Source organism: Amblyomma americanum, chromosome 1 (genome assembly GCF_052857255.1).
Source record: "Amblyomma americanum isolate KBUSLIRL-KWMA chromosome 1, ASM5285725v1, whole genome shotgun sequence".
Lineage (NCBI taxonomy): Eukaryota > Metazoa > Arthropoda > Arachnida > Ixodida > Ixodidae > Amblyomma > Amblyomma americanum.
The window spans coordinates 144,632,291-144,659,280 of NC_135497.1; the positions used below are offsets into that span (position 1 = coordinate 144,632,291).

General features: G+C 50.9%; 1 protein-coding gene across 1 annotated transcript in view; it reads left to right on the forward strand.

Moving 5' to 3' along the window:
- Positions 1-312: 312 nt before the first annotated feature.
- The window catches only part of LOC144113811 (transmembrane protein 64), a 33,687-nt gene continuing 7,009 nt past the window's right edge, over positions 313-26,990 (forward strand). The window contains exon 1 of the mRNA XM_077647146.1: positions 313-1,138. Coding sequence (XP_077503272.1) covers positions 554-1,138 — 585 coding nt within the window. The 5' untranslated portion in view covers positions 313-553. The remainder of the gene's footprint in view (positions 1,139-26,990) is intronic.

A 26,990-nucleotide genomic window follows, 5' to 3' on the forward strand; every position in this document is an offset into this window, starting at 1 on the left:
TCAGATAACATGTCTCCAGGCAAATCTCTTGGATCCTTGGCTTAAAGGGTTGGAATGTAGACATCCCCCTTGAAATGCACTTCGTAACGGCATCAACTTTTTTTTTTTGTCGCTTTGCAGAGTACCGCAAGGCCTCGATCACCCGCCGTGTCATTCGCTTGGAGCAGGCGCTTGTCTAATGCTGCTCTCAGTGTCTATCACGGAGCGCGTCCCTCCAGCTTTTAGTATCTCACTGCGCCGAGCAGTGGCGCCACAACCGCCAGCGATGGAGGAAGAAAGAGAGGGATAAGCAGGAGGCGAGTAACGGGAAAGGAGAAGCGGCGAGTGGAGCCGTCGGAGCAACGGGAGGCGGCGAGCAGGAAGGTTGTGCCGTTGTGTTCACGCGCCGTCGGAGTCCGTTCGTTGTCGCCGACGGCCGTGCCCTGTCACTTGGCGAGGCAGGGCATGCGGTAGGTCGCGCGGGAGAGCTCGGCTCAACTCCGCGAGGAGAGAGGCTGCTCGCGCAAGCCGGACCAGCACCAGCGGGCGGCCCGCACATGGGACAGGCGAGCCGATGGTTTCCTCCGCGCACGGTCGTCTGCTATCTCTCCGCGGCTGGGCGCCTGACGGAGAGGCCGATGTCCCGCCCTGCACGATCGTCACCGTCGAGCATCGGTCGCCACCTCCGACCGGAGAGAAGCCGGCGTACGATCGGAGCTGGCTGCTCAAGGCCCTGACCGCGGTCGCCGTGCTGGCGGCTCTCGTGGTCACCTTGCTGTGGGGCAAGCAGTACGTGCGAGAATGCCTCGTTTGGCTAGACAGCCAAGACCGCGAGACAGTGTGCCTCTTCTTCGTGCTCATGTACACGCTGGTGGCGTTCCCGCTCACCTGGGGCTACATCCTGCTCAACTTTGCCTGCGGCTACCACTTCGGCCTCGTGCTGGGCGTCGCGGTCACGGCCGGCGCCGCCTCCGTCGGCATCTCGGTGGCGCACACGGTCATGAAGCGCTTCTTCCTCGGCTTCATCATGGCCCGCCTGCTGTCCAGCGAAGTGGTCCGCTCCACGCTGGCGCTGCTCGACACCGGCCACGCCTTCAAGGTGGTCATCATCTCCAGGCTCACGCCCATCCCGTTCGGCCTGCAGAACGCGATGTTCGCGGTGAGTGCTCTCCGGAGTCGTAAACCCGGGCGTGTCTGGCGAGTGGCGCTCGGCTGTATTGGACGAGTCGTGCGCTTTGCTTTGTGCAGGCACACTGCTCTGGACTGCAGACCTCGAGAGTGTGCCTTTGCCGAATTCGTGCTTTCGGTTCTCCTGCTTACACGGTCATCGTAGCTCCTGCTTATTTAGGAACGCCCGAGTTGCGTTAATTGGCACTCTAAATGGTTCCAAATCATCTCCTGTGGTTTGCCCCCTGTAGTTCTAACCTGCTTATTTATCAGCGTCTCTTTCGATAAATCAAAACGCGGGAGCACTCAAGAAACTACCCCAAAATCGAGTTTCGGCGTCGAGGTCTCGAGATAGCAGACCTATCTTCCTTAGGTAGCGGTTCTTGTAGCCCTTAGCCCCTCCACCGGGCGCAGTTACACGTTCTCCAGGACATGGGCGGGTACTGGCCAGTTGATTACTCGTGGCTTGTCTTCAGCGCATACAGCATACATGGGACGACACAACGAGCAGAGACCAGAGCGCTGGTAGCGTATATATGTCGTCTTGTGTATGTCTGCGCTGTAGAAGCGCCGCAAGCAAGTACAGGCTGCGTGATGTCCGCACGTAACTGTCATGAGGAATGGGACAGCAAATGACGGTCATGTAATTCTGTTGGGGCAACAAGATGAGTAAAGAAGAAAAAAAAAAGGGGGGGGGGGGCTCTTCGTTTACCAGACCTCGTTCCCTTGGGTTTCCAGCAGAAAGGGTAGGTCAGCATCCGGCGTCTTTGTGAACGCCCTGTCGCGCCTGTTTTCACTATTAGAGAGATTTAGGGTAGTGTTACCGCTACAGCCAGCCGTCAACAATCCATGCGCAGATAACCCCGAGGGAGCATCGGCGCATGCGCTGTTGGCGGCTGGCGCTACTAGCGCGGTATATTTAGGTAACACTGCGCTGAGACTCCTCAAGCGTGGCCTTCAGCCGCGTATCCCGGATAGAGTGGCGCTGCTTACACGGTGTGCCCAGCGCACCTTGCAGCGTCGAGCGCTGCTGGAAACGAATCATTGTCCCTCGGCCTTTCCGCGAAGAGGCGATACCGCCGCCGTCGATCGTGTTAGATCCGACTCGGCCGCGATCATCTCAACTAGCCGGGACAAACGCCATTCTGGACGTGGGCTGCGGCGAACATATCCAGAATGCGGCCGGCGCGTGTCCTCTTGCGATTTCTCACGCACGCCGGTACGAAAGCACAACGTCGGCCGCCGCACGAAAACTCGTGCTCGTTGCTCTTTCTGCGTTTGGCGCGCATTCAGGGCAACCTATATAAAGCGATTTGAGCGTCCCCATTCTCCTACGTTAACGTCGAAGATTCGCATCATGCGCTGCTTTTCAGTCCCTAAACGCGTGACCCGCTTTTATTTGCTGGAAACTACAGGAGAGGCGAGCACGCCGTTTACCTTAGACCGGCTTTCCAGCGCGCAAGGACGACGTTGTTCACTGCGCAGCCCTTCTGATCGCCTCTCTGCTGAGAATAGCGGGCCTCAGCTGCTCTTTATCGCAGCTGGCCTGTGCGACAGCTGTCCTTGCTGCCTCCAAGCAAAAGGAAATGAAACATAGTGTAAAGATAGTTCATGAATGAGGACCGAATTGATGGATTTGCAACGCACAGTAACTGTATACTCGAGGACAAATTTGTGTGGCGCTGTAGTCGACGGCACTAGGCGACAGCTTCCACAAGCGGTTGGTCTCTCGATCAAGCCTCACGCGCTTGCAAGCTGACGCCTCGCACTCGTCTGCTGCGTTTCTACTGAAAGTTGTCCCCGAGTATATTGCATTCTCACTGAGGCAGCGTGACTGGGATGCAGCCGTCGCAGAAGGCACTATCCTTCGTCGTAATGGTCGGGAGTCTTGGGGCCACGGGCACAGACTTGAGCAGAGAAGTTCCAAATGACTTCTGGGTCGTTCTAACTGCGTACTTGCGCATAGTGACCTCAATCGTACCTGTTTTTGCCGCCTCCATTGTATTCTTTATCGAACCACATGCTAGCCAGGGGTGCAGTCACGAAGAGCGCCCAGGTAGCTGGGGCTCACGGTGCACACGCAGACACCCGAATAAGGTGGTCCAAACTTCCTCGCCTTTATATGAGGCGTGCGAGAAAAAAAAAAACAGTCATATTTCCTCTGTGCCTCGAGTACACTTCCTTGGGGCTCAGATGAACCCTTCGCAGCATGCTTTCGCTGCAAGCACAGGTATTGACAACTGATGGGAGAAAACGCCTGCATGAGCGGGGGAAATCAGCAACGTCGTGTGCCGCACGAGGGACCTGCCAGTGCACGCCATGGACTCGATGTGTCGGCAGCCCCAAATGGCGCGGGAGAAAAGAAAAGCCGCGGAAGCACGCTGCCTCCGTTAATTATACGCGGAGTGCATACTGTGGGAACGAACGCGAACGGCGCCCGACGTCCAGCTCGGGAGCTTCACCGTCGAATGATGGTCGGTCACGTCAGCTCTCATCCCAGACACGACGCAGCTCGCACCAGTTTGGTCCTTCGACACAACGCCACGAACCAACGCACCCAATCCAGGCGCCTGAGGTATACCCGTATAAAAACGGTCTATAGACTTGTTAGAGACTCTTTTCCCTTCCCATAGATATTTCATTTTGTCTATTTATAGCCTAGAGACTGTCTATAGACAAAAGTCTAATAAAAGTGTATGGCCATAAATCTATAGCTTGTCCATAGACTGTCTATAGGATTTGGCTATAGAGCCTATAGACTTTATAGACGGAAGTCTATGGACAGTCTATAGACTGACTAAATAAATTGTTGTAAGGGTATACGCTTGATCCGTTGACGCGTCGTCGTACCTGAGCTCGGGTCGAGGAATCCGCACTGGTTGAGAGCTCTAAAATGGACAAGGTTCAGCTCGTAGTGCAAGAGTACCACGCAGCACCGACGAGAGGGCGCGTCGGTCTGCTGGCGTTTTTCTCGCTGTTCCCGCAGGGGCGTGATATCCGCACGCGTTCTGCGCAGTTCTGCCGAGAGCGGTTGAAATCGCTTAACTTTAAATTTTTCGACCCACATTTCTGCCGTTTTTTTTCTCGTTGCCCCAAGATGACGTGAGACGAAAAGTGCGCCCGGGCTAGCGCTGCGTGTCACCGTCGCGTGTGCAAGCAGAGCGTGCTTAATAATACATGCATGCCGATAGGAGGGCTGAGAAGGTCAGCTTCGTGCCCGTGTATAGTGGCGCGCGGCTAGCATTTTGTCTGCGCAAGTTTTTTCTCGCGAGCCGCCAGTTGGCGCGTCGCACGTTGCGTGCCACGCATGTGCGTATACATATACAAACGCGCGCATAGCGGGCTGGCGTGCGGCGGCCTGCAGCGTCAGCTCGGGTGAAAAATGCGCGCGCGAAGCCGTTGCACGCCACTGAGCGTTGCTCAACCGAAAGCGGACAGGGATGGAAGAGGCCATAACGGCGCCAGTGCGTAGATGGAGTCAGTGCGGCCTCAATGCCGGGACCCAGAGAGCGTGCGAAGAAAAAAAAATGTCCCCAGAACTCTAATGGACTGCCGCCGACTTCGGAAGTCGTAATGCTCGTCTCGTGTTACAGCCGGGCGGACCGATGCCGACTTTGACGGACACGTGTAGCGGCTGAGCGCAAAAAGAGAGACGGCGCTTGTAAAACGAGGACACGAGGAGGGTTCTTTTTTTCTCTCTCTCTCTCTCTGCCATGCAGGCCCGCTCAGTCCGCGGAGAGCACTTCCGTCCGCTTGGTTTTACCGCTGCGCCCCGACCTGTTTGCCAGCGTGAGCAGGATCAAGCCTCGAGTCGACACGTAAAAGTAGGCGAGCCGCGATGCTCCCATTGGCAGTGGCCGGTGCGCATTGGCAAACGGCAGTAAGGTCACGCTTGCTCGGCTTTAGCTGCGGAGACAGCGGTGCTCCCCAACATTTTTCTTTGTTGGTGTTGCTGTTCAACCCGGAAGGCGTTGGTAGACCCAGTGTTTTGGGGAAATGGTTTTGCCAGCATAGCATGCGACCTCTGCGACTGCTGGGCACCATCTGCCTCACAAGCACTGGATGGCTTTGGCTTTGCGCGACGCAAATAACTAGTATAGGCACAAAAAAGAGAGAGAGAGCGCGTAGACGGCAACCACAAGCACCGCAGTCGTCGTTTCGTACGTGTTCTGTTTTTTTGTTGTTGTTGTTGTTCGCTCAAAGGCTTTTGAAATCAACACGTACTACCAACTAGCCCAAAGCGAAGTTTGCTGACAGAAATAAAGACAAAATTTATTATTAATATTATTATTATTATTATTATTATTATTATTATTATTATTATTATTATTATTATTATTATTATTATTGTTGTTGTTGTTGTTGTTGTTGTTGTTGTTGTTCCACGCGAACGTCGTGTCAGCTGTCACTTGGCTGCGATTCGCAACCAGGTTGCACTTTTATCGACTTGATGCGTTACCCTCTTGGGAACCACCGCTCCAAACAACACAAAAACAATGCCACTGTGCGTCTCACACACGAAGCGAGAGGGAGCGGAAAGAGATATTGTTAACCTCCGTGGAGGCAACGAGGCCGCGTCGGATTGCAAGCAGGACAGGGAGCATACCGCTGGTGGTGGTGGAGTTTGCTGGCTGAACGCATCGAGTAGCGTTCCGCGTTAGAGTGCATGCCCCTGCTGCCTTTCCCACTAGGCTCAGTGCAACAACGCATCCGTCGGCTTGAGTTGGAGGTAAATCCTACGCTTTCGCGCGTTCGGCTCTCAAGGCGTGGACGTTTCTCCGGAGTACGCTCGAAGAGCCGTAGTCTATACGCGTCAGCAGTGGGCGAGTGACCGCCAGCTAATGCGGAGGGTGAGTAGCGTGCACTAGTTTCGAGCGAGGGGAGCAGTGAGCCGGCGACCCGACTGCCGCGCGGGTTGCGCAACGGTGCTGCCAACGAACCGACTCCGCGCTCCCACTGGATCGGCCCAGGACGTGCGCATACGTTTCACCGCGGCGTCCGTCCGCGGGCCGCATGCGGGAGCGCGCGACCCCATTTCCGTGGCCGGCTCTTCCGCGAGGCTGCAGCTGCTGGCGGCGGCTGCTGCTTGTTTTCTTTACCCCCGAGTGCTGAACGCGCGCCGGCGGCTGAGTCAGTGCAGACGCATCGTGAACCGCCATTCGGAGGAGCAACACGCGAGCGAAATCGAGTCGCCAGCAAGCAAAGCGGTATTTACGGCAGGGAGCCCTCGCTGTCTTCCCAGCATGCACCACGGCTCAGTGGAGAGGAAACACAAACGACAGAGCGTCCGTCTCGTCGGTTGTTTCGGTGCGCTGCCTCACTCTGCTGCAATAATAATAATAATAATAATAATAATAATAATAATAATAATAATAATAATAATAATAATAATAATAATAATAATAATAATACTAAACAATAATAATGCCTTCATCTTCCACCACAAAGATGTGGGAGGCAGGGAGAAAAAGCTAGGATTCTAGATTGACACGCTCTCGCTTCCCCGAAACAAAAATACACGATACATTGAAAAAAAAAGGGGGGGGGGGGGGGCGAACAGCATAAGCATATCAGCAAACAATCAGTAGCCGGTAATAAAGCTTATAATTCGTGTAGCTCGCGCTGGGGTGCATAGTAGAGATGCCCGGAATGGCGCGGTCCCCCACCGTGATCCGTTGTGCTCACTGCTGGATGATCTTTAATATATCGCAGGCTGTAGTTTCGCCGCAAACTGCGTGCACTTGCACGCCGCTTGAAAGGCGAAGAACAGAATCGACCGTATAAAGTTCACGGTCCAGTTTGGGATGAAGGTGCGATTTTTTTTTTCTTGGAACACGTCCAAGGGCGGACCGAAGCTAAAGGCCTAGGAACTTCGCCTGACGGGGCCCCGGCCCCCTGCATACATATATCTAGGACTAAAGATCAATGAATACGGTTCGGCAAGCGGCACTACACTTGAGAAGCCAAATAAATGTGTATCGAAAAAAAAAATAACAGGGAAATAAGCAAGCGCAATAACATGCTAAGTACAAAAGTACTGGAATTCATAGCTAATGAGCACACACATGCTTGTTACTGAGCAAACAGAAGAGACAGCAAAACCAATGGCTGCAGCAGAGATATTTCATCAGGGATGGTACAAATATATCGGTAAAATAAACCTTTGGGACGGATTGACGGGCGAGAAACAAAGAATAAAAAGACACTAACATTTTTCTCTTTCGCCTGTGTGAGATTGCGCTCTATTCTATGAAAGTACGAAAAATGAAAGATAGTGAACATCACAATGAAAACAAAATACTACATGAAACGAAGAAATTTTTACGTTATTTTTTTAAAAACAGCAAAGTCTCTTTTGAAATCGACGTTTACGTCTGTTCTGTTCAATATCATGACTGTTTGAAAAATGTAACGCTGGTATTTCGATCCGACCCCGTGGCTGCAGATCTAACGTCGCGGAACGTATCGCGGTGTTCCGGATGTGTCGTCGTCTGCGTTGTATAACAGTGCAACGTCGATCACAGTGCGCAATACATCCGGAGCGTGCAGACTACAGAGTTGCATAGTTGCTTTTGGGAGTCGATCTGCATCGCGTTCACCCCGGTAAGAGCAAGCGCTAAGCGCTTCCGTCTACGGCCCGTTTCACATGCATGCGATTTTCGCCTGCGACACTGCGAATTCCGTCGGTCTGCGACTGGGGAGGGCCGTCTGTCTAGTCGCAGACGGCTTGCGATCGAGTTCCGTCCGGTTGGAATTCAGTCGCAGCGTCGATGTGTTCGCTCTGCGACTGACCATTGGGGAGCGCCGAGACGGCGTGCGACATGCGGTCACGTGGGAGCTGTTGCCGCGGCGGAAGCAAAACTGTTTTCTCTAATCAAAACATGCGAAATATTGCCTTGCATCTAAAAATACGCTGGTCATAAAATCATCAACACATTCCGTGTGACGTTTCTGTCGCGTTTAATAATGGGTTGTCTATGCAAACATCAGGGAACCTTGCCTGTTCCTCCGACCGAATTCGTTGTGTCGGTGCCGCATGTGAAAGCAGTGACCGAAAATCGCACTGCGGCCTCACCGACTACACCGGATATTTTCGGTCCAGTCGCAGCATGTGAAAGTGAGCTATAGATACGTCGTTCCAACACGGCTGGCTAATTGTGGCGGCGTTCCAGAGGACGACGGTGTACCGGACTCCACTGATATTGGTTGCATTCCAGTCTCGCGCGCACCTGCTGTCGTTATTTTTCTAAAAACAGTTTCCAAGTAACGGCGTCGAGCTAGAGCCGCCTCCACCGCAAGTAGCAGCAAAAACGCTAGGAATGACTGCTGGCATTGTTCCACGGCCTTTGACTGTTGTTTTATTTCGTGCAGATAACGGAAGGCAGTATATGAGATATGGCGGCAGAGAACATGTTGCAGCAGTCGCTTATTCCGTCACTTTCCCTATCTTGCCTCATTGTTTCGAGCTGCAAATGACGAGCACCTCTCGGGAAAATGTACACCTTCGCACCAAGTGCGCTGTTGATTGCATTTCACTTGTACAAAATAAAAAACAGGCGCGTGCCAATTGACCCGCGTCCCCACTTCCCTGTTTATTTTTTTCTGCGTTCGTCGGCGATATAGTTTCCATTTGCGGACGGAGGAAGTGTACGTTCGCCGCTACCATTTTGGCCGGCCAAACGACAGGTCGAGGTCGCTGCAGGCAAGCTGAGGGTGCGGTTTTCTAGCCCACTCCTGCCTCCAGCGGTGCATGCAACGAGTCCCATTCGCGAAGGCGCTACGCCACTGCGGTCGGGTCTCGCGCCGAAGTCACGCTGCGCTAGCACTTCCATCCCTCGCCGATACATTGCAAGCATAAATTCAATTCAAGTCGTCACATTACGCTCGCTCGTGCGTCAGTTTTCTTTTCCCCTGCTTTCCGAATGCGCGCAGCTCCGCTCCGAGCCTCTCCGCTCGGCGGGGCCGACGATGCCATGCGCCTCTTCTTCCGGGTGTCCTCGGATAGTTCATAGGGTCACCGGAGACCGGTTCCCTGCCGACCGGGCCTGGGGCAGCGCGCGCACCCAAACAGGCCCGACCCTCCAAGGCCGCCCGTCGCTCCAGTAACCTCTGGCGGCCGCCCCCCCCCCCTCGCCCGCTTATCAGGAAGCCGCGGGTCCGTCTTTCGGGCGCCTGGTCTCCCAAGGTCAGTGCTAAGTACTGCGATAACCGTCATTGCGATTATGATGTAAGGGCGCGGAGAGTAACGACGTGACCAAGGCCACGGTCGTGGATGCACTGGCAGCACTGGTGGGCTGCCGCCGCGCAACGCATTCGTCAATGCGCCACTCTCGAGACAGCAGTGTCGGCTCCGACGGCGGCGCCACGAGCACCGGTGGCCTCGGAGATGGCCGGCGTGTCAGTACGTGGGCGGAATATCGCCAGCTGGTGTCCGCACTGGGCTGACGAACGTCATTAAAATGATTGGGGGCGGCTGGCCAGCTGCCGGGCGGACGGCTGTTCGGCGGTCTTTCGCGGTTTGCAACTCCCGCGACGTTCAGCCTGTGCGTCGCTGCTGCGTGAGCTGTCACCGGATTGAAGCGGCACCGCTCCCCCTCGTTCCCGGGTAAAAACGCAGAAAGTAAATCACGTTCATTGCTACGAGAGAAACAATGAAGAGGTGTTTCTTCCTGGGCGTATACGTGCGGATCTAGCCCGAATAACGTTCCATTTGAGCGACCCTCCGCGACAGCTTCGTTTCACGACGCAGAACACGCCTTTTCACCGCACTCTTTGTGGCCTCCGGTGAGACTCAACTTGCAGCGAGGTCCAATGCTCTGCGTGCTAGGCGGGACAAAATGTCTCTTATAATGGCTGCATTTGGGCGAGTTGGTTTTCCATTCTGAACGTAAAAGCGCAAAAACACAAGGACACAGACTAAGGCAGACAACACAAGTGCTCGTGTTGTCTGCCTTAGTCTGTGTCCTTGTGTTTTTGCGCTTTTACGTTCAGAACAAAATGTCTAACGGGGCGGAAGATCCGAGTGGACATGTGTTAGTTTATTGAGCGAACGCCTATACGCGACGAAAAATCCAGTCGTGTCAGAATGCCCAGAAGAAATATCCTACGAGACAGAAGGCCAACGCTCACCTGATATATAAGCCTTGAAACAAATTTTAATGCTATAGTTTTACAGGATCCATCACAGAAGAAACCCGTCGTTCACTGATTTCGTCGAGACAGTTCTGACGTCATTAGGTCAGGTGACCTGCCACCTCTCCTTCGTCCCCTTTCCACCTGCATCGCCGCAAACAGAAGCCTCACTATGGAAAAACCCCGGCGTTGTGTTCTGTCATAAAATTCGCTGATTCTGATACAATCGCATTCCTCACACGTTATGTAATTTAAGTGTCTCCAAACGACAGGATCACGGACAAGGTTAACTGGAGAAATATGGGAGAGGCCTTTCTCCTGCAATGAGCGTAGTCAGGATGATGATGATAGTTTTTGAGCATCACAAATAAACCCGCTCGTGCCTTGGTTCACGTAATGATGAATAATCCAGCCGAATACCTCCTGCATGCAATCTGCCACCGAATATTGGTTGCCGTTTCAGGCGCATGTCAGACACCCCGGTCACTGATCATGCTTCCTGAAGGTGGTTTCTACTTTCACATGTCACAGAGGACTGCTGCTGGCCGGATTCCTTCCGTGTCACGAAGGGCAGGTTTCAGAAGGAGACCTGCGCGGCAGAGAGAGCGGGCCGACAATGACTTCCTGTCCTGCACTAAACACGATCCAATACAGGCCTCTCGCAGTACTCGACAGTATCATACGTTGCGTGCATATGGGCACAGGGACCCCGTCATAGCTCGCTACTGTACACGTGCTTCAATCACTCGACGAAGGTATCCTCATTCACATGATTCCCTTCTTTTGCACTGAGGAGAGTGTTATATTAAATGGCACGTTATTCAGTTTCCTGCAATTGTGTTTTTAAGCATATAAAGTTATATTTTTACTTATGAAAATAGAGAAGCGAAATACAAAGAGCATAGCTTGATTTTGTGGTACCGGACGAAATATTGCGAGCATCCATCGCAGTGGGAATGAGGAGAGGGAAAGCTCCGCAGCCACTGACAGGCAGCTTTCTATCATTTATATACAGGGCGTCCCAGCTAACTTTAGCCAGGGTTTAAAAATACGTCGAGGCACTCTAAGACGACGCGACCAAATGCATGCTGCTGGCTGTTCTATGGAGCAAGCCACACTTTTCTTGTATTGTGCTTAATTGCATAATTAGTCGAGATTGATTAGCGAACTTCGCAAGCAACAAAGATAGGCGAAAAAGGTCAATGAGAAAGTTGTAGAACGGTGCGCAAAATGTCCGATTAAGTTTTTATCTTTCCATCTATTACGTATCAGCTTTTTTGAAGCGAAAAGCTTCACTACGCGGGTCTCAGAGCCCAGCTTCGCGTGAACCGAACTGGTGAGTTATGCGCATGCGCGAAAACGAGTGACGTCACGCGCCGCGCAAGTGGTCGCTCCTCGCCGCTGCCGCAGCCGTTGCCGACTCCGTCGCCTGACCTTTCGGCTCAGCCGCGCACTTCTGCACGTGTGCGTCATGTGCATGCGCAATGAGGCTATATAATGCGCTCGCCAGAGAACAGGCGGGCGTACTCGACGTGGAAGGGAAGGAGAGTGCGACTGCTGCTAGACTACGCAGAAAAGCTGAGAAACTAAATTCGTCCGATCCAGAAGTACTCGCTTGGGAGTTGGCTGCACAACAGCGAAAAAATGATAAAGCCGAAGCTAAACGTGCAGCATAATAAATAAAGAAGTTTGATACTGTCGCTTCTGTGTCTAACTCATAAACATATGCCATTGAGTTACCATGTCTACGCCTATAGATAAACAATGCATACAATAGCAGCTAAGCTACGAAGCATAACCATGACGTCAAACCAAGCATAACTGAAGCTTTTCGCTTGTGTATCCAGGCTTAACCAGAGCTAAGCCACTGCCTATTTTTTTTTCGCTCACTGCAGATGCCCGCGAAATACAAAAAAAATACCACGTGACATGCCCGCTTGCGCGCCGCGATTGTAGTGCTCTCAAACGTTCCGTGTAGGAACAAACATCATTTAGCCTGGTGTGCTGCCGCTTAAAAGGTGACAGGACAGAGACGCAGCAGCTGGCTGTGCGATTTACGCCAGCGGTATGCTTCCCTTGCGGCGCTTGATGATAGCGACCAGCCGACGCAGCCCTTATCGCTTGCGCTCGCGTAATCGCATAGTCAGCGCCGGCGTCGCAGCCCTGCCCCCTTTTAAGCGGCAGCACTCCCGGCCTTAAGATCAATGCAAACGGGGTAAGCAGCTGGTGAGGATCAGGTAACAGCAGATCTGTTGAAGGACGGAGGGGATTCTGCTAGAAAAACTAGCCGCCCTGTATACGCAATGCCTTATGACCTCGACCGTACCAGAAGCTTGGAAGAATGCAAATATTATCTTAATTCATAAGAAAGGAGACGCCAAGGACTTGAAAAATTACAGACCGATCAGCTTACTATCCGTTGCCTACAAAGTATTTACTAAGGTAATCGCTAATAGAGTCAGGGCAACGTTAGACTTTATTCAACCAAATGATCAGGCAGGCTTTCGTAAAGGATATTCCGCAATAGATCATATGCACACTGTCAATCAGGTGACAGAGGAATGCGCAGAATATAATCAACCCCTATATATATATATATATATATATATATATATATATATATATATATATATATATATATATATATATATATATATATATATATATATATATATATATATATATATATATATATATATACACACAGTATGCTGGGCGAGTTGGTTTTCAACTTCCATGTCTACAGCGCTAAAGACGGGATAGAAGAAACACACACGTCCCACAACAGAGCGCTATATATAGCCTTCATTGATTACGAGAAAGCATTTGACTCAGTGGAAACCTCAGCAGTCATACCGACATTGCGGAATCAGGGTGTAGATGAGCCTTACTTCAAAATACTGCAAGATATATGTAGAAGCTGCACAGTCACCATAGTCCTCCATAAAGTTAGCAATAAAATTCCAATAAGGAAAGGCGTCAGGCAAGCAGATACGATCTCGCCAATGCTATTCACCGCCTGTTTAGAGGAGGTATTCCCAGGCATGAATTGGGAACAGTTGGGAAGAAGAATAAATGGAGAATACCTAAATAATCTGCGATTCGCTGATGACATTGCCTTGCAGAGTCACTCAGGGGGTGAACCACAAATCATGATCAATAAGTTAGACAGGCAGAGCAGAACGCTGAGTCTAAAAATTAACATGCAGTAAACCAAAGTAATGTTCAACAGTATAGCAATGGAACATCAGTTCACAATTGGCAACGAGGTGCTGGAAGTTGTAAAGATATGTCTACTTAGGGCAGGTAGTGACATCTGATCTGGATCATGAGAGGGAAATAACTGGAGGGATAAGGATAGGATGGAGCGCATATGGCAGGTTCCCTCAGATCATGAATGACAGTTTACCAATATTCCTCAAAAGAAAAGTGTACAACAGCAGTATCTTACCGGTACTCACCTACGGGGCAGAAACGTGGAGGCCAACGAAAAGGGTTCAGCTTAAATTAAGGACAACGCAGCGAGCCATGGAAAGAAAAATGATAGGTGTAACGTTAAGAGACCGGAAGCGGGCAGAGTGGGTGAGGGAACAAACACGGGTTAATGACATCCTAGTTGAAATCAAGAGGAAGAAATGGGCTTCTTGGGCAGGGCATGTACTGCGAAGGCAAGATAACCGCTGGTCCTTAAGGGTAACGGAGTGGATTCCAAGAGAAGGCAAGCGCAGCAAGGGGCGGCAAAAGGTTAGGTGGGCGGATGAGATTAGGAAGTTTGCAGGCATAGGGTGGGCGCAGCTGGCAAAGGACAGGGTCAATTGGAGAGACATGGGAGAGGTCTTTGCCCTGCAGTGGGTGTAGTCAGGCTGATGATGATGATGACACCCGGTTAAATGCGCTGTTTGTTGGTTGGAACGTTTGAGAGCGCTGCAATCGTGGCGCGCAAGCGGACATGTCACGCGTTTTTTTTTTTTGTATATCGCGGGCATATGCAGTGAGCGAAAAAAAAGCCGATATGTAATAGACGAAAAGTTAAAAACTGTTCAGTGGGACGTTTCGAGGATCGTTCTACAACTTTATCATTGCACTTTTTCGCCTATCTTTGTTGCTTGTGAAGTTGGTTAATTAATCTTCACTAATTATGCAATTAAGTCGAATACAAAAAACAGCGGGAGTTTCTCCATAGAACAGCCAGCCACATGCTTTTGGTCGCGTCGTCTTAGAGTGGCGCGGCATATATTTAAACCCTGGCTAAAGTTAGCTGGGACGCCCTGTATACTGTTCATACAGAACGCCGTGAAAAAAAAAGAAAAAAAAATGATACGTAGGTGATCCCGCCAGTGGTGCCTCTTCAGCACTCAGGAGATGTTGCGGCTTTATTAACAGATACATTCGGTTCCCCTTAAATGTGAAACGAGACAAAATTTCCACCCGTGTTTGGAATCGAACAACTTTGTGCCGTCTAGACTCGTTTGACACTGAATCCGACACGCTTCCGCGCGTCTTATCCGGGGTAGGACGTGATGAGAAAACGCGGAGAGATTTGAAAAAGAAATGACAAATCATTTCATTGCTTCCTCGCCTTATACCTCAACAGAGCAATGGCAAGTGTTTTCTTTCATGACCACGGACACTCGCAGTCGTGTCATTTCTCGCGCAGTGAATGTCTCCTAGAACACTGCTTACGACACTGTGAAACAGCGAGCAAACGTACTGCGCAGCCGCACATTTATTTTCGAATTTCGTAAACCACATTAAACACTGTCTACGCCATATTTTTTTTCGGAACAAATTTTTTTTTGTATATGTAATAGGAATTTAGAAGAACCCTGGAATACTTTAGATGCAATGCACATGGTAACTAGCGCTAAAGACAAGGACAGAAGAAAGAAAGACGGACACCATGAACACTAGCCCAGTTGTCCGCTTTAAATCCCATGGAATACGTTGGTCATAATGCATAGAAAACTGCAGCGCTAGTACGCGGTATACAGTATCGCAGACGGAAGGCCTACTATTTGCTCAAAGAAAGCGTTCGATGGCCCCCCGTTGTACAGCTGGACTGGGTGACCATGAAATCATGAAGCGTCTTTATTGCGTAAACTCGGTCATAATTAAGAGTGCGGGTGGTGAGGCTTTTATTATTTCGAAAATTCTGGGACTAAGCTGGAAATTAAAAAAAAATAGTTAACGACTTGCGTGACCTGGACCCTTATTCCAACCGCTACACGCCAGATGAAGTGCTCGATGCGACGAAGATCCAACTGGCCCTCAATGTCAAACGAGCATATTATAATCACTAAAAGGCGACCGCGCATCGATGCCCAACGTGCCTTCACGATACGCGGAGAGTTTCAGTGTCCGATATTGGCTGTTTTCCGTCCCGTTGGATAATCGGGCTGGTCGGAAATTGAGACACGGAGTTCTGCCACACCCACAGGGTCGATTGCGGCGCACTTTGAATGAGAGCCGTGGAATGTAGTATATCCACCTTGGGGCGGGCAAGGCGCGCTGCGATGTTAGCGCCCTCGGCTGGGTCCAACTGTAAGGAGTATGCAGAGTGGTCCGGTCATAGCAGGCTATCTTGTGCGTTGAACAAAGGACGGGTCTTGCGACTGGAGAACGCAGTTCATTATATTCAGATGAGAATCGATACAATACTTGAGAGAGCGAAAGACGCGGTGATAAGTGCTCTACTTGCCTGACCTTGCGCACGCTTTATATACCACCGCCGCTCCGTGGCTGGCAGAGTTCATGCACAACACGGAGCTCAGGCCAGTAAGCGCCCCTGGTTCGGCGCGAGCAGTCCAAGTTTTCTGAAAATTTCGGCAGCTGACCAATCATCACAGTTTTCCAAATTTGTGTCAAGTGTATGCAGTATATGCAGTGCCGACGGAACGCGATCAAGTACCCTATATATACGTGGCTCGCTCATTTTGTCGCCATTTTATTTTGCGTGTTCTTTTCCTTAGTTTTTTTTTTCGCATTGGCACCGCTGTTTCTCACACGTCGGTACTCGAACGTTTGTCGAGACTGGCAACTTAGGCACGAACTCTGGTCGGCGCTTTTACAAATATGTAAGCACGGCAGGCGAGAGCGCGCTGTCTGAGGCCGAGTTCATTGCTGATCCTGATCTATCGACAGCTGTCTCGTCGTGAAACGGCAGAAATGTAAACCATCCATAACCCCATCTATAAAACTGCCGTCCCTGATACGGCGTTTCTGTCTCCATTTTATAAGCATGTAACGGGAACGGCAAAGGAATTCAGTCGAAAGTATTGCCATACGTGAGTATTGCCTAGCTCGTGCTTATTCCTTTCAGGCGCCACTAGTTATTCTGATTGAAAAGTAAATATTTTTCTACCTGTCTTGAGCCCCGCCATCGAATTTATACTTATACAAGGCAAAACTGCAGCAAATAATTCTTCAAAACCACCTACAAATTTTTGTGCCAAGTGTCAGAATGGTTCGAGTTCGTAAAATCGAATTAGCAGGATTTTTCTTAAAAACAACCGAGGGATTGTGGAATTACTTCCCATTTGAAAGTGTGCATGAAGAAAGAAATTTAGAAAAAGAAAAATTGGCATTTGAATTGCAGCGAAGCCTGTGTGCATGAAAATGGCGGGGGACATGACACCAAGCTGATTTTTAAAAAGAATACTATTCACCGCGTTCGCTAGTTGGAGTGAGAAAGCACCGTATTTGCAATATGAAGCAAGCCAAATTTGCCTGAAACAAAGAACCCACCGCTACGTGTAGCACATGCTGCAGAAAAGGCTGCGAGTTCACTATGCGCACAAGTGCGGACATTGCTATAAAGGGCTGTTATAGGCACGTGATGTGCCGGCTTTCTCAATTCTCTGACTGCGGTCGTCTAGTGCTTTGGATGCATGCTTCTTTTTAATACACAGTGTTATTCATTGCCACGTTCGTCACGCATTATTCTTGTGTATAAAATCCATACCTGCTCAAACGATTTGTAACACGTACCCGTGGGTGATTACCCTTTTTGCAGAGCAGAGTGCGGTTTGCGCACACATCTCAAGGTCACCGATTAGGGGTCCGTCTCGAGCGCAGGCAATGAAGTTGCTGCTGCCCAACGTTTGCGCCCTCGGGGCATCTCCCCTCGCTCTCATTCATCCTAATCAAAATCGTCGTCAACAAGACTGTCCTTTTGATTTGATTTTGACTGTATGAGTGTTTAACGTCCCAAAGCGACTCTGGCTATGAGGGACGTCGTAGAGAAGGGCTCCGGAAATTTCGACCACCCGGGGGTCTTTAACGTGCACTGACATTGCACAGTACACGGGCCTCTATAATTTCTCCTCCATTGAAATTCGACCGCCGCGGCCGGGATCGAACCCGCGTCTTTCGGGCCAGCAGCCGAGAGCCGTAACCACTCAGCCACCGCGGCGGCCCTGACAGTCCTTTTGAGTACAGCGGCATCACCGCAGACCATCGGTGGCGACGACGGCCACCCTCGCCGCCACCACACGTGTATGTATGGACCTCCTCCATGTTTGTAAACAAACGAGGTGGCGCTGCACTCGCTAGCGAGCTCGTGGTAGGCAAAAGGTCGGGGAGTGGCGTCGCGGATAGGTGTTGAGCGCGGGTTTTCAAGGCTTGTAGGCGCGTTTCCAGTTTCTGCGAATCATAGCAATGGTCGATGCTTCCAACTTAGTAATTTGTTGAGGTACACGAGCTCGCGTTGGCCACGTGCGGCCTATAAAGAGAAATAGTTTGCCACTGTATTGTATATATGTTTAGTAGTAAACATGTAGAAAGCGTTCCTGCCGTTTATTTATGCGCTAGGCATTGAATAAAACAAGTTTTGACACACTGCACTAGCCGTAATGATTTTACTTCGGGACAATAGTGAGGGGAAGTGCTGGCCTTGTTTCGTCGGAGCAGACTTGCGCTCATTGTCTGCTGACATACCTACGTGTCGCGCTGTGCGAAAAGTGGTGACAGTGTCGTGTCCCTGATCTCCTGTCTCGCTTAGCGCTGTTTTTAGCCGCATGACCACACACCAGCCAGGCCGACTTGTCCTCTTGTTAAACTGGTCGATTTGGTGAAAATTTTTGATTTCTAGAATTATTTTCTTTCCTAGCCCTGAAGTCTAGTTTCGTGACGAAAAATTATAGCAAAATATTGAGTACAAATTTATAAATTACGCTTTTTAGAAGTGTGGTCGTCAAAAATTGTGAGGTAATTTCTTTGATTTCAGTGCCGCATTTCTTTGACCAAAGCGAAAGCGAAGATGCCATAAACGAGGGAATAAACTTTAAGGTTCGTTTTGTGACCTCTCACATTTTCTGCGACTGGATCACTCACCTTCTTAATTCGCATGAAAATCAAATGATTCCATTTGTCGCAAACTATTCCTGAGACGTTGAGGAGCGTAATAAATCTCTCGATTTTTTTCCCCTACACGTGCAGTACTGTGTTAGTTATTTCTTGTAAGAAACGTTTTCATGTAACTATGCATGTATAAGTACTGATCATATAGAAAAAGAACTAATCGCGTCATCGTACAGAACAGGGCTTTATGTACATGCTGGCATGAAAAAACTGCGCACTATCTAGTCAATTATTTGAGACCTTGGGGGGGACTTGACGACGGTGTTAATTATAATACCCAGAACTGCACCAGGTATAGCTATAAATAAAAGGATTTGCTGAAACTAGCGTAGGAATTTCATATTTGCACCAAGTTTAGTTACATATCGCATGCATGAATAACGAAAACACTTTTCATTGCCGCGTCCCCTCTCAATCTCGCCACGTGTCTGTTAGTAGCACGCCTGCGGCTGCTTCGTTCCAAACAAGCTTCGCGATCATGTACTACCTCATGAAACTTGACACATGCATGATGCATGAAAAAGCATATGGCGTTTAGCACACTTAAGGTACGCTATTCTAAGCACACCAACGCGACCGCGCAAGATTGACACAACTTACCAGACTTCTTTCTACTCGAATGAAATAATTACGTCGTCATATCAAGAAACAGTTTTAAGTAAATATTAAATGTCATAAAACGCGCCATTAAAACGTGCTGTGCTATTAGCAAAAAAACGCATTCCTTGGGGCGAGTGAACCTGTCGGCGCCCCGTGCACTCCGGCTCAAGGTGATAAGTACGTGTGCAGCTGCATATGTCTTTTTTTTTTCCTTGAGCAATTATCAGCCTACTATCCTGAAGTTCAGGTGAATGAACGCAGTAACTTGCATGCTATTAAGTGCATTGAGTGTCAGTGCCTATCGACTCCCAGACTTCGCGCTTTACTACCGTGGTCCAATGTCTGTTAGCCAGTTTCCGAATGCGGCATTTATGCGCGAGAAACCTATCGAGGCTAAATTAATATTTTTATGCTACTACGCGGATCCAGCAGTGACGCAGCTGGTCAATACATGCTGTTTCTGCAGTGCACAGGCTTGAAGCAGCCGCCGGTAGCTGCGGTAGGCACGGGCAAGCGGAACCTGTTTTGCCTACCATGCGAAAGTCGCTGCTAACATCAGCGCCACCGCATCTTCGTGACGTCGCGGGGTGAAGGAGGTCCATACAGGCAAGAATTGTGCGCACCCAACTGGCGGGACACTGTTGAAACGTGATGGAGTAACAATAAGATAGCGGCGGCAGACGAGCGCAAACTTCGTGCCCAGCGCTGAATGACAACTGAGAGACTTGATTGAAGGCTCTTCCGCCTTGGCCGCCAGCCACAACACCCGGCGCAAAACAACGGAGCCAAAGAAATAAATACAAATGTTAAGATCGGAACTCAGCCTGGTAAAGCACAGACGAAACGGACCGTGCGACTGCTACGAGGCTGGTGACGCGGTGGTGTTGGCAGTTGTTCAGCGCGTATTCGCTAAGCCGCCGGTGTGCGCATACACCCGCTCCGCATTTCGCCATGAGCGAAACAAAAGCGACATATTGAACCGCGTAAACAACAAAGAGCGCTGGCAGCGTCCTGCGGTGCATCAGTGCCTTCGAAGCGGTTCGACCACGCGTAAAGAACCTGCTTTCTCCGCGGCGCCCACTGTCTGCTCGTGGAAAACTCAGTTGCCACCGCGATGTCTCGGTTTCTCGAAACACTCGGGCTTTGTTCTGTCGATGCTTGGTAAATGTGACGGGAGAAAGGTGTGTTTTCGTGCCCCGCAGGGACTTGTCCCGAGCCCCAATGTATAAGAACGACTCTTTCCTCGGTTCCATCGCGTATACGAACCGCGAGGAACATTTCACTGCTTGCTCTTCGAGCAGCTGTTAATTCTTCAAGGCCAGCGCACACGGCGGCCGGTGCTCGATTCGGCTCTTTTAGAAGAAATGGCCCGTCTGACTCCGATCACGTGGCGGCGGTTTCGTCGCCAAAGATAGAAGTCCCCCTGGGTCCTCTTCTCGTTGAGGTACCAGCAGAGGCAACTTGAGTTGGCGTTTACCCGCTCTTAGCGATGAGCTGAACACGAGCTGCGCTTCTGTTCCATAATGTCCCTCCCCCTTCTTAGAAACCAATTTCTAACCGTCACAGATCGTGCATGGCGCCGGCCAAAGTAATAGCAGCGACCTCGAAGGGGCCGAGACGCTCCAAAAATTTTGTCGACGTCCTGCATGTCGTGCTTTCAATCCAAGTGACACTGCGTATTCGAAGCGTCCTTCGACGACCTAGCTCCCCCTCTCTTTCCATCTGTTCGCCGGAGTGGCAGGTGACCTTGACAAGGTCGGGGTCGCGCTGCCTGCCCTGACCGTGGCCGCTAGGCCCCGAGCAGTGCGGCAGCTCCCGCCCTCGAAGCGAGCGACGAGACGGGACACGCAAACGCGGCCAGTGCGCCTGGATGCACCAGCAGCCAGAAAGAAGGCTCCGCGGGGCGGCGACGCGGGCGTCACGCGCGAATGAGCGAGCCGCCAGCTTTCCGCGACGCCAGGCGCCGGCTGGGGAATGCGCGACGCGTGGAGAGGCTCGAGTATGCCGACGGGCTGGTTCGCGGCGCACTACACGATGATGCGGCGAAACCGGGCTGAGCTAGAGACGAAGAGGCCCTGACTGACGGCTGCATGTTTATCCACGACCGCATTAATTGACGCCACCTTCTACAGCGCAAGTTGTGTTAACTTTGTGTAGCCATTTAGGGGCACTACGGCATCCGTAACGCGTTCGCGTAACGCTGTGATCGGAAGCCCAGACAGCGGGAACAGACGAGCCAGGCAGGCGTCATCGAGCTACCTTGACCGAAGGCGCTGTAGTTCGGAGAGGACACAAGAAACGTTGGCAAGGGGAGGTTTCTGGTGACGCCGTGAACAAAGGCACCTAATCCCTTTCGCCGGTGATGTGGAATGCGGCGCTTCTCCCGCACTGTGCTCTCCCGTGGACCGGCGGAGGAGACCCCGAGCGGCGGCGGCAGCGGCGTTGTCCCACCGCCCGCTTGCACCTGAGCGGCCCGACAAAATTCGTCCTTCCCTCCTGAAGAGTTCACCGGTGTCAACCGTCAGAACTCGTGTTTCCCACGGAAGGAGCTAACGACCTTTTGGACCTGGTCGGCCCGCGGGAAGCCGCAGTCCGCGACTGCAAGGCGCCAGGATTCCTTCTTGCCTGTGTGTGTTTCTATGCAGTGTGCGCGGTCACGTCGTGAGGGCGGAGCCTATGAAGAGGCGCAAGGCCCATTGGACGCTCGACCACCTACCGAATTCCCTGGCCAGGTGCCTGGGGAATATCAACTGTATTTAAGCCACAATCTGGCGTGTTTCAGAGCACATCATTTCCGACTTTTGGTCTCGCTGTTTATGTTGTAGATATGTAAAATAAACCGCCAAGCTTGCTAATTCTCCTGAAGGCTTCCTACGTAGTCAGCCCACTTCATCCTCTTGCGGTGAAGACCTCGGTCCCGATCTGCACGCATATCAGTGTCCTAACCGTCGAATGGAAAGCGTGAACGCGCACGGGCGTCTCTCGCCTCCATCGAAACGCGGCCACCGCGGTCAAGTTAGAACCGGGGTACTCTAGCTCAGTAGCCGAACTCGCTAACCACTGAGCCAGTGCGCAGGGCTGATGATGATGATGATGATTCTGTTGTCTATCCTCTTGCATCGGGAGATTAACGGCACGAAAAACTGGATCAAGGACGGAGCCCAGTGGTACTATGTTGCCAGACTAACCCACCATTTGCAGGCGCCTTCCACAGAGCTGCGGGCTTCCAAAGCCTCGGGGCTTTCTTGCAGGAACCGCTACATGCGCGAGCTGTTGCTTAAACGAGTTTCAAAAAATGCCGTTTATTCAGAGTGTCCGTTCACAGTATCTCCGAAGTTAGCTTTTCCAACGACGCTTATAAGTTTAATGTCACTTATAATAATGACATTGTGAAAATGGATACACGAAGAACAACGTACGCGATTGCAGTGCTCAGGACATTAGTCGGAGTCAGTCTTGACGCTTTCAGACTACGCAGAACAGCGCAGTGAGGAAAATGACAAAAGACAGTGAAAGAAGGAAGGGAGAATGAGGTGCTGTTGTGGAGGGCTCCGCTGGATCCTCGGCAACACCTTTCCTTCTTTCTTTCTTTCTTTCTTTCTTCCTTTTTTTCTTTCTTTCTTTCACTTCACTCCCACCTTCCTGCCTATCCCCCACCCCTCCCGGCGCTGTTGTGCATTGGCGCTCGACTACTGATCCGGAGTTCCCGGGTTCGCACCCGACCGCGGCGGCTGCGTTTTGATGGAGGAAAAACGCTAAGGCGCCCGTGTGCTGTGCGATGTCAGTGCACGTTAAAGATCCCCAGGTGGTCGAAATTATTCCGGAGCCCTCCACTACGGCACCTCTTCTTCCTTTCTTTCACTCCCTCCTTTATCCCTTCCCTTACGGCGCGGTTCAGGTGTCCAACGATATATGAGACAGATACTGCGCCATTTCCTTTCCCCCAAAACCAATTATTAATTATTAATTATTAATCAGTGGTGCGGCGCGGCGCAAGGGGTGCGCCGCCCTTTTGTCGCCTTCCCCCTCCCTGACGTGGGCGAAGAAAGTGTGCCAATGCGTCCGATGTGGCGAGATGAGTTAGAGACCCCTGGCGTAGAGAGCGTAAGTGTGAAAAAACAGACCAAGTAACGGAAACAGCGAAACAAATGAAAAAAAAAACCCACTGCGGTACCATTAGTCATTGCGGTGACCGAGGCAACCGCCGCTGTGCCTCAGTTTGGGGCCGACCTCTCCTCCTTTCCTCTCATTAAAATTCCTCCCTTTCTCTCTCTCTCTCTCTCTTTGTCGTTCGGCTACTGCTCCCATGGTGGTGGGATCGAATCGGGGCCGCATGTATTCGGAGGCGAAATGCAGAAACGCACATGTGCTGTGCGATGTCAGCGCACGTTAAAGATCCCCAGGTGGTCGAAATTTTTCCCGGAGCCCTCCACTATAGCATCCCTCATCGCCCATGAATCGCTTCGGGACGTTAAACACCAAAGGCCCGCGGCAGAGGCGGTGCAGCGGAAAAGGGCAGGAGACGTGCACCCGCCCATCCATTATAGCTGACATAAATATGCTTTTTGGGGCTGTCAATTTGGGGCCTGGAGATTTGCTGACCGTGCGCCGGTTCATAAAAATGTGGTAGGGGTTTAACGTAGTTCGACCGAGTAGGTGCGCGAAAGCAGGCGTTTTTTTTTAATTGGTTTTTGGGGAAAGGAAATGGCGCAGTATCTGTCTCATATATCGTTGGACACCTGAACCGCGCCATAAGGGAAGGGGTAAAAGAGGGAGTGAAAGAAGAAAGGGAGAAAGATGTGCCGTAGTGGAGGGCTCCGGAATAATTTTGACCAGCTGGGGATCTTTAACGTACACTGACATCGCACAGCACACGGGCGCCTTGGCGTTTCGCCTCCATAAAAACGCAGCCGCCGCGGTCGGGTTCGAACCCGGGAGCTCCGGATCAGTAGCCGAGTGCATACATATAGACATATAGTGTGCATGAAGAGGTCTCTCTTTTAGGCTGAAAGTAACGAGAAAGATATATGTTTCAATAAAACCATGAGAACAGAGAACATATTTTTCATGGTTTAATTGACACACATATCCTTCTCGTTGCTTTCAGCCTAAAAGAGAGATCTCTCCATGCACACTATATGTCTGCGTTTCAGCATTCGGTACAATACAGATAATGTGTGTTGACGTTCCAGAGGTGTTAAGTTTATCTCAAATGGCGCAGCTGACAATTTCAGTACATCGTTTCGTGCTTGAGTCACGAAATACAGAAGGCATCAGTCTGTGCACAGTGAGTGCACGCAATTTAATGCATGCACGATGTACCTTGCAATCGTATATAATTGCAAAAAAAAAATCGTTTAGTATATGTAAACGCGTGCATGCAAACCATTTTCACGTAAAGGCCTTCGCTCTCCATGCTGATATATGCGACACCAACAGAATTAAGTTAACACACAGTTGCAAAATAGGTTCCCACGTTGTACCGACTCTTCTGCGGACCATACCCGATGACGGCTTCGTCAACAGCAGTGACTAAATCATTGTTCATGATCCACGGTGCCGAAATGAGCTGTGGCTCCCGAGAAAGCGAGCGCAGGTAGCGGTTCCCGTCGTATCCGTGCGGGTCTCGCTGCACTCTTCACAGCTTCGTAGGTCACGAGCACAAAACCAAACACCACCGTAGTTGTCGCAGCACTTACATCACTAACACATGAAGAAACAACACGATGCCAAACTGTCTGTGACCGGCGCCGCAAAGCAGGCGACAGCGCCCGAGATAACGCGATGGACGGAGTTCGCGAAACGCGCAAAGGATGCGAGGCGGTTGCAAGGGCCAGCGCGGGTCAGAAATTTAAAAGGGATAGAGAGAGAGATACCTAGCAGCCAGAGGGGGGCATTTGACCTCAAATATCTGGACCTCACCTCAACCTCAAAAAGAATTTGCCGACCTCACTCAACCTCATCAGTTGAGGTCGAGGTCTCCTTTGACGCCCTCGCCTCACTTTTCCTGAGGCCACTGCTGACCTCACTCAACCTCAAATTGTGGGGTTGAGGTCGGCCACTCGACCTCAGAAAATAAACGGAAAAGAAAACAAAAAGCGAATAAAAAGTTTCTCAGTTCAAAACAATTCTGAGAATCCTGTGAGACAGGAAAGCCAAAATGATGATGGAAGGTGTGTACAGACACTATTGATGTGCACGCAATAGGAGAAGCTTATAATCTGGGATGAGCCCTCAGAGAGTATATGGCCTGCGGGCAGGGGTGTCCCATACGCGCTTACCACCAGTACTTTATATGTGTCAATATTTAGCAACCTGCTTCGTGTATACTTGTTCGTATTGAAGCCTCTCGCTCATTCACGCACGAACCGCCAATGCACAAACACAGACCTTCTACATCATATACCAGAAATTTGGAAGGAGCGGGGGGAGGGGGGAGGTATTCACGATACTCTTTTCAGGCTTGAGAATAGTTACCGAATATAAAGAAACTGGTCGTCGATGTACTTTCCAATGCGACGGTTATGTAGGCGCATATCAGTATATTTCGATTTTCTAGCTCTATCCTGCATAGCGAGAATCTCTTTTGAGTCCTCTGTATGTCGCCTTCGAAAGCACTTAACAAGCTGCGACTGCAGTGCACCAACAGAGGCACGTTGTATTAACGCGACAGCGTTAAGGGCCCCGTGACGCAGAAAAGCCAGTGTCATCGGCGTCGGCGGCGTTGGCCGTGAGGGAAAAATCCCAGAAGCATTTATAAATAAAACCGAGTAGTAAATTGGTGGAGTTGGGGAATCGAGCCAGGGCCTCCGGAGTGCGAGACGAGCTCTCTAACCACACCGTCACGCCAGCTGCATGGTTTGGAATAAACAAAGGCGCGTCTAGTGAATACGGTGTTGTCTTAGAAGGGTGCGTTTCCTTCACTTATAGCGCGGTTTGTGTGTCCATCGAGGTATGGGAGACAGGCGTCATTTCCTTTCCTTAAAACCAATTTTATTTTCATTTTCCTTGCCTTACGGTGCGGTTCGGGTGAAAAAAATTGAAAATTGATTTTTGGGGAAAGGAAATGGCGCAGTATCTGTCTCACATATCGGCCGACACCCGAACCGCGCCGTAAAGGCCGAGTCACACGACGGACCGTTCGCCCGCGGCCCGCGCATCACGTGTTCGTGCGCCACCAAACTGAAAGGCGTGCTGTCGGCCCGCGGACTGGACAACAAAGGAAATTCAAGTACCCTCGCGGGAATTAGCGGCGGCCCGCGAAGATGCGCTCCCTAGCTCTGGCAACCACCGCTCTTCCTAATATTTCAGATGGCGCATTTCGCTGAGTGACGTTGAGCTTGCGCGCTGTTTTGACAAGCTACACTGCGTTCGCTACCATGACGAAGCGATCGACGGGGCTAGGAAGACGGTCCAGGCCATTGAGGAATTGGACAAAGGGCGGCTCCTAGCTGCACAATTCAATCGCAGTCATGGGTCCTATATGCGTTCCAGCGCTTCGGATCTCTGTTGTCTTCTGTCATGTCTAGTTCTGGGTGCATGTGTTTTGGGAAAGGGGGATCCTAATGCGGCTCCTGTTCTCCTTGTTAATTCCCACCCTTCTATAATTGGTCGTTGGTTGTTAGGGAAAGGAAATGGCGCAGTATCTGCTTCACATCTCGGCGGACACATGAACCGCGCCGTAAGGGAAGGGATAAAGGAGCGAGTGAAAGAAGAAAGGAATAAATAGGTGTCGTAGTTGAGGGCGCCGGAAT